Below are 8,280 nucleotides of genomic sequence, written 5' to 3' on the forward strand. Positions count from 1 at the left end.
GGGGCAAAATGCGAAAACACCCGTGTACTTAGATTTAGGTGCACGTTAAAGAACCCCAGGTGGTCCAAATTTCCGGAGTCCCCCACTACGGCGTGCCTCATAATCAGAACTGGTTTTGGCACGTAAAACCCCATAATTTAATTTTTTAACTAATGTTAGCTGTCCGATTTGCCGCTGTTAGATCTGACAAAAATCGCCATCGTTGCCCCGAAACTTTTTACATTTCTGTCTGCGCAATGGGCCAGTGGCATTTAGCGCTGGCCATTGGCTGGCAATGCAGATCTTTGTACCAGATATGAAGTCGTCTCCAGGATAAGCATAAAGTACACATAAACTTGCTGTAGCGCGGGTAACAACAACAGACTCAGTAGGTGCAAGCAATGGAAAAGGTTTATTGAAGATAGCGTGGCTGCTTTTATTCTCTGTGCATCAGCACGAGCATGCGCACTTCGGGTTGCGATAAACGGGCTTGCGTTGTCGCGATACGGCACTTCCTCCCCCTTAGAAGCCTAGCCTGTCGGGAGGCCTCCTTGTGCGCGTAGAACGCCTAGGAAGTCCTAAGCCCGCCGGTACACTGGAGGTTACTTCACTGGAAGTCTGGGGTGTACCAAGTGATCCGTCTGATGATGGTTCAGCGTCGTCCACTGCAGAGGGTTGATCACTCTCTGTGACTTGGTTGTCTCCGGGCCGTGTTGCGTCGAATTCTTGCTTTACGTCATCCGCAGCTAGTCGTGGCCGCACTTGGTCCACGTGACGGCGCTGCACCCCTCCTGTGGTGTCCACCGTGACCATACGCCTACCTCTTGTTAACGTCACCGTGCCGGGTAACCATCTCTGGCCAGCGTGATTATACTGCCGTGACCAAACAGGCGCTCCCGGTGAAAAGACTTGTGACAACGGTGCCGGGGGTCTGCTCACCGTGGGATCCCGTGCCACCTCTTCCTCTGGAAAATGTGCGCTTAGGCGGGTCCTGGGTTGAAAACCCAGCAACATCTCGGCGGGCGACTTGCCATCTCGAGTCGGTGTTGCCCTGTAGCGTAGCAAGAACTTGGAAATACGATTGAGCAGACTTCCATCCTTATTTTTCTTGATACCTTCCTTAATGGTGCGCACTGCCCGCTCCGCCAATCCATTTGACTGTGGATAGTATGGAGCGGAGGTAACATGACACACATGGTTATCTTTGAAAAATCTTTCAGTCACTGAACTGTTAAATTGTGGCCCATTGTCGGAAACGACTGTATGGGGCAGACCAAAACGCGCGAAGATCCCTCGCAATACTTCGACTGTAGTTTCTGCACTTGCTGTTTTAAGGGGTACTGCCTCTATCCATTTCGTTTCCGCATCTACCACCACCAAGATCATGTGACCTTCCACTGGCCCTGCATAGTCGATATGCAGGCGAGACCATCGTTTGTTGGTTTTCGGCCAGCTTGAAGGGACCTGTTCCGCTGGCATGGGCCAACATTGCACGCATTGCTGGCAGCTTTGTACCAGCTTCTCTATGTCGTGGTCCAATCCGGGGTACCAAAACATCGTACGGGCCAGGCGCTTCATTGCAGTCATGCCTGGGTGGGTGTCGTGAAGTTCTCTCAGAATAGGTACCCGCACGGTCTCGGGCAGCACCACACGATGACCCCAGTATATTAGACCTTTACTCACAGCGAGTTCGTATCTGCGGGTGAAGTACGGCTGAAGGCACTGTTGCTCCGGCCCCAGCTGGTTTGGCCAACCCCGAAGAATCCACGTCTTCACCTGTCGGAGAAGCATGTCCTCGCTCGTGCTGTCTGCCAACTGCTGTGCGCCAAGAGAAAAATTTGTCAAAGCTTGCGCATGTAGCACATATTCGATGGGATCATCTTTACCAGGGTGCCCTTGCTCCGGCAGCGGCAAACGGCTCAAAGCGTCGGCATTCGCGTTCTATGACCCTTTCCGGAATTCTATGTCATACTGATACGCTGATAAAAGGAGCGCCCAACGCTGTATCCTGGCCGCTGCCATCTGTGGAATTGGTTTCTCGGGATGGAACAGCCCTGTCAACGGTTTATGATCCGTTATTAAACAAAATTTATTACCGAAAAGATAGTCTCTGAACCTTGTCACACCGAAAACTAGGGCAAGTGCTTCCTTTTCTAGTTGCGAGTAATTGCGCTCCGCCGGCGTCAAGGTTCTAGAGCGAAAAGCTATGGGATAGTCTTCGCCCTTGATGCGGTGGGACAGCACTGCGCCCAAACCGACCGATGATGCATCGCATTCCAGTCGAAGGGGTTTTCGCGGGTCATAGTGGACAAGAAATTTAGCCTTGCCTAAGGCACCCTTTGCTTCTTGAAATGCGCTGTCCTGCGATGGCCCCCATTGCCATAACACCCCCTTTGCCAGCAAGCGATATAAGGGAGCCAGCGTCGTTGACAAGTTGGGCAAGAATTTAGCATAATAAGTAACCAAGCCCAAGAAAGATTTCAGCTGGCTTACCGATGTTGGCTTCGGCGCGGCCAGTACCGCCTCGAGGTTATCTTGCAGAGGATGCAGACCTTTGGCATCGATGCGGTGCCCCAGAAACGACACTTGTGCTTCCCTAAACCGGCACTTGGCTTTGTTCAACTTCAAGTTGTGTTCACGAAGCCGCTGAAACACCTGCCGCAGTACCGATGTGTCGTTTTCCTTCTCCGCCACAATGATGTCGTCGAGGTACACTTGAACAATCGGCAAACCTTGCAAAATCGATTCCATGCGTCGCTGGAACAAGGCGGGGGCTGAAGCAATTCCAAATGCTATGCGATTGTAGCAGTAAAGGCCCAGGTGTGTGTTGAGTACCGCGATCTTTCTAGCTTCGTCGTCCAGCGGCAGCTGATTGTACGTGTTGCGCAGGTCCAGAGTTCTGAAGACTTCGCCTCCAGAAAGCGCCGCAAATATGTCTTCAACTTTGGGCATGGGATACTGTTCCAAGTGCGACGCCGGGTTGACTGTCAATTTGAAATCGCCGCACAATCGTATATCGCCGTTCTTTTTTGCTACCGGCACCACCGGTGTTGCCCAATCTGAAATGCTTATCGACGAAAGCACTCCGTCTTGTACAAGACGGTCGATCTGGGCTGAAACCTTGGAGCGCATGGCATAAGGCACTGTACGTGCCTTACAGAAGCGTGGGCGGACTCCTTCTTTAAGGTGTAATTGCACAGGGGGGCCCTTGCAACAGCCAAGCTTGTTCTCGAAAAGATCGGAAAATTCATCGAGCAGAGGCGCCATCTTGTTATCACGGACAACATTTACACTCGAGGTGGTTCCAGTGTCCCAGAAGGACACACCCGCCTTACGGAAGGACTCTATCGTGTTCCGGCCGCAGAGCAGTGGTCCGTTACATGCCACCACGATTAGCGTGCTGGTCACAACCGTCGATCTAGACTGAACCCTCATGGTTATCTGGCCGACAACTGGCAATGGCCCCAGGAGGCATGTCAAGCGCAGCGATGTTTTTTGCAGTGACGGCCACCGTCTGCGATGTTTCTTAAATATGTTCTTCGGTATGACGCTGACCGGAGAACCAGTGTCTAGAATCATTCGCAATTTCCGGCCCTGCCATGTCAACTCCTCCTCGAGAGGCTTCAACGTAGCTCTGTCGGCGGAGCTGTGAGCGACAAGAGCCAGCAACATTTCTTCTTCGCTCTCACCTTCCATTTCCTCGACGGCAAAGGCATCACGTTCCCGAGAGCGGCCACTGCTGCAAACCTTTGCCAGATGACCTTTCCTGCCGCAATGGTGACACTTGGTGTTTCGATGGCGGCACGTGTGTGTCGCGTGGGGACCGCCACAACGCTCACATGAATGGTTGTTCTTTGCAGTGTTCCACTTCGTCCAGGGTCGTCGTCCTCGCTGCGACTGTACAACATTGATGCTGGTTCCCGTGGTCACTGGGTCTGCTTCTCGCATGTCACGAACGTCGCCTAGCGCCTTCTCTGAAGCTATGGCAAATTCTTCTGCCTCCTCAAAAGTTAGCTTCTTCCGTGTTAATAGGCAGCGTCGTGCGTCGTCGTCCCTGATTCCGCATACTATGCGGTCTCGCAGCATACGGTGCAGCGAGTTGCCGAAGTTGCAACTTTCCGCCAGTCTCCGAAGGTCGGCAATGTATTCCCGAACGCTCTCTCCATCCCTTTGCTTACGCATGAAGAACGAGAAACTCGCCGCAATTTCATTAACTTGGGGATTGTAGTGTTCCTCGAGGTATTCAACGACTTCATCGTAGGTCTGGCTGTTAACCGACACGGTTGGAAGGCGCCCTTGCAACATGCGCACGACATTATCGCTCAATAAAGACACCAGCAGAGCTCGGCGTTTGGCCGCGTCAGTAATTCCATTGCCTTCAAAATAAGCTTCCAGCCGTATCCTGTACGTGCTCCAGCTGCTCACCGTCTCGTCGAAAACCGGTGGGCGAGATGCCATCATTTGATCATGTCAGTCGCAGACCACGCTCACATGAAATCCCATCCTCGTCGCTACTGCTGTAGCGCGGGTAACAACAACAGATTCAGTAGGTGCAAGCAATAGAAAAGGTTTATTGAAGATAGCGTGGCTGCTTTTATTCTCTGTGCATCAGCACGAGCATGCGCACTTCGGGTTGCGATAAACGGGCTTGCGTTGTCGCGATACGGCAAAACTTATGTGTACACAAGGAACACATAAGCTTGTAGAGGGGTTGTACGGCAGTAATATATAGCAGTATCATTCAAATTTCCATTTTACCTTCCAAATTACCATTCCGTGTTGTACGGCTTCTATCTCATCCACTGTGAACCCATGAAGCGCGATTTCGAAGCTGACTTCTTGAATTGTGACCGGCTGAATATTATGGTAAGGCGCCCGTTTAAAGGTGACACTGTTTATCGCAGATTGACGGGACCTTGCTTCTCGGTTATCTCGAGTGACATCCGACGACGGGGACGACAATGCCTGTGAGTATTCGCTGTATTTTTGTGTTTGTTTGCAGACTACCTATGTGCGTAACTGCTATCAATGTCGCAAAAAAAGCATTGTAGGGTTATAAATCCCCGAGTCATTGCTGCAGTATCTGCTCCACACACGGCTGCATACGTTTATTTGATGCCCGCATTTTGAAACTGACACTAGATGTCGGCACTAGTGCCGTTGATAGCCTCAGAACAGAATGAACACAGAATGGAGGAAGAGGTCAAGAAAGGTGGCAATCTTATACAGGGTAGTTTAAAGTGTAAATAGACAACAAGGGGTCGTCAGAAAGGAAGTGAGAGAAACAGACATTCAATTGGATGCAAAGAATGTAAACGAAAAAGACCATGGAGATTTACAAGAATGGGAAAAAAGAAATTAGAATGGAAATTGTGTACGAGAACAGAAAGGGCAGGGCCTGGCTATTTGAGGCTCGTGCTGACTGCTTAAAGACAAATCATACCGCCGAAAATATCCGCAACAAGACGAGACATGTGTATGCTGCAGCAAGGATCCAGAGACCACTCAGCACATCCTAATGTAAATGCGAAGGGATTCACCCAGCGAGACACGTAGGTGACGTACACCTTCCAGAAGCGCTTGGATTTAAAGTGGACGAGCATCAACCGGTCATCAGTCGATATAAGCAAGAGACAAGGAAGAGATAGATACGACCGGATCCGTTACAGGTATAGGTAGCGGTACAATGTAGATGAGAAGTTTTGAGGAAGAGAAAGAAGATTAAAGAGATGTATACACAAAATGCTAGAAAGAAAAGCATGTATAGCATGCCTGAGTAACTGAAGCAGGTTAGGTGACTATTTGACACCAGCCCGTTTCAAAGGGGACGCCAATAAGCCATTACCTAGCCGTCCACGTCAGCGGTTCCCCGGTATTCCGTAGACCACAACACGTATTATATCGTATAGGTGACGTGGACTGCCTTGTTTATGCAGAGAGAAACTTTACAGGGAAAGACACTTGCGTGGCGGCCAATTCCGATCTGTTTTGCAGAGACGCTTCTTAAAGTGCCGACGTCATTTTGCAGTTCAACTACGAGAAATTCCTGCGAAGCGGCGACTACGCCGATGTGGAGTTCGTTGTAAAACCGCAACAATTCGACATCTCGAAGACCTTCAAGGCTCACAAGCTGTTACTGGCCTTCAGTAGCGAAGTTTTCGAAGCCAGTGTTCTACGACGGTCAGCTTGCCGAAAAAGACACCGTCGTCATCACGGACCTCCATCCTGATGGATTCTACGGTCTTCTGAAGTGAGTAATTTGCAGCCGTGTTGATTCGCCGTCGTCGCAGGCATGGCTTTTCTATGTATTTTCGAATGTTGCATGGCCTCAATCCAGCTAAGACTCACGTGCATTGTTCAATTGTTCACACAGAATAAGCGCGGCCTTTACCAAGCGCTCAGCACTTCAGTGTACCGACTTAACTAATTGCGATTGTTGTAAAACATTGCATTACGTCATTTTATGGCGAATCTGTTAGTCTCACTAGAAACACTCAAACACGTTATGTCTGTTTGGACGACATTCTAAAAAAAAACTGATCACTCAAGAAGTTTATTCAGGAAATAGAAAACATGTTAAGGGGGATATGTGGGCGAATTTTGAAGTGTGAATTCTATCGGAGATAAATGAAGAACTCCGCACCTTCGTTTTCGCCTTGTTGACAGGCATTACGCTAACTTTGTCCACTTCCTTGAAAGGCCCAAGGACGGCAGGAGTTTCACATTTGGACAAAACGGTGGTCAGTCTATTGGTAACGTGCGTCGAAACACTGAAGCGCGTACGGTAATTTCATGCTTTGGAAATAATACTGGCATTCTCTAAATTTACATGCGTTATACGAGGCCTGTAGTAGGTTCTCCCGGTGTCCTCTAGAAGCTTTATGCGGGACACGTTATTCATATTTCGTTGAACTAGGTAGCAGGAAGTGCGTGACTTGGGATGCATGTTCAGTTGGTGTAGGTTCATTACAGCATTCGTAGAAAATTACTTAGTCAAGTGTCTCAGGGTGTCATACGGCTGTTTTTCGCGTTCTTTCCCATAGGCTTGAAAATCTACATGGCACTGTGTTAACATTTGGCAGAACTGCTGAGCATAGTAAATGTAATGCCGTGTAAAACGTTCACGTTACGTTCTTAGCTTAATAAAGAGCTTAGCAATAAATGACTGAACTCGTCTTCTTCCCTATTTTCACGCGTTATATGGAGTTTGTAATTGGTTTCCCTGGTGCACCAGGTCAACAAAACGAAGCACCTTGTCTATATTTGTTGAAAATAAGGGGCAGGCAATGGGTGATGTGCAGGCAGAGTTCAAAGTGTGTGAGTCGGTTAATTAAGGCTGTTGCAATAAAATCCGCATTCAAGTGCTCTGGGCTGTCGCGAGTGTTTCATACGAGCGGCGCGAAATTTAATCCGCTGGCCTGGCCTAACTATACGAATGCCGCTTAAATCAAATTCAGCTAAAGCGTAGGGTATGCAGCGGCAAATGAGTATGTGAAGCTAAATAAATACATGCAGATGAAATAAAGCATTGGTTAGAAATTGCTTTAGCAAATGCTCGACAGCACTATATATATATATATATATATATATATATATATATATATATATATATATATATATATATATATATATATATATATATTGCGGAAATGTAGGTGGAGCGGCATTTTATGGGTAATGCGTAGCGAATGCGTAGTTCTTTGGTCTAATTAGGAGTAAATAAATGCAAATTATGGAACCGTCGCTTTTTCGGTATTTTCATGCGTTATACTAGGTTTGTGCTACGTTTCCCCTGTTTCATCGGCCAACTAAACAAGGCACCTCGTTAATGCAATCAATAATTGGACATCATCTCGTCTGGTGGCAACCATTTCGGTCGGCGTTCTGTTTATTGTGACTATTATGCACATTGCTTATATGTTGTTGAAATTGGGGGTCTATCAAGGGTAATGTCAGTCCTACAATACCTTTAATGCCAATACAGTCGAATCCGGATATGTCGAACTCGAAGGGGATCGCGAAATAGTTACAAATATATCGAAGGGGATCGCGAATATATCAACAATTCGATATATATAATTTCAGTGGGATTTTACAGCTGGTCGTTATACACGATAATTCGTTATATCCGCGTTCGCTATACCCGAGTTAGGCTGTAGCATTCTTTGCCTACTTCAGCAATTTTGAGCCTATCAATCTATTTATCTATCTATGTAGCCTCTTACGCCGACCCACTGGCCCATTTTATCGATCTGCTTGAGCCACTGGGGTTGTGATCCTGGTCGTCATGCAGTCGTCGTC

The 8,280-nt window shown here is 48.2% G+C and overlaps 1 protein-coding gene across 1 annotated transcript; it reads right to left on the reverse strand.

The window, feature by feature from the left end:
- Positions 1–418: 418 nt before the first annotated feature.
- Positions 419–4,437, reverse strand: LOC119457969 (uncharacterized). Its single transcript, XM_049671460.1, has 3 exons — positions 2,473–4,437; positions 1,674–1,797; positions 419–1,028 (listed from the first exon to the last, which is right to left on the reverse strand). Exons 1-3 carry the CDS (start codon positions 4,435–4,437, stop codon positions 502–504), a joined length of 2,616 nt encoding a protein of 871 aa, XP_049527417.1. The 3' UTR covers positions 419–501.
- Between the last annotated feature and the right edge of the window lie 3,843 nt (positions 4,438–8,280).

Source organism: Dermacentor silvarum, chromosome 7 (genome assembly GCF_013339745.2).
Source record: "Dermacentor silvarum isolate Dsil-2018 chromosome 7, BIME_Dsil_1.4, whole genome shotgun sequence".
NCBI classification, from domain to species: Eukaryota; Metazoa; Arthropoda; class Arachnida; order Ixodida; family Ixodidae; genus Dermacentor; species Dermacentor silvarum.

Bases quoted from the DNA above. Each gene is read 5' to 3' on its own strand.
- LOC119457969 (XM_049671460.1), bottom strand. From the start codon at position 4,437: ATGGCATCTCGCCCACCGGTTTTCGACGAGACGGTGAGCAGCTGGAGC. The intron at 1,798-2,472 runs GTAAGCCAGCTG...CTTGGCGCACAG, and splicing joins CCGCGCCGAAGCCAACATCG to CAGTTGGCAGACAGCACGAG. The intron at 1,029-1,673 runs ACGAACTCGCTG...TACGCTACAGGG, and splicing joins GCCGTACTTCACCCGCAGAT to CAACACCGACTCGAGATGGC.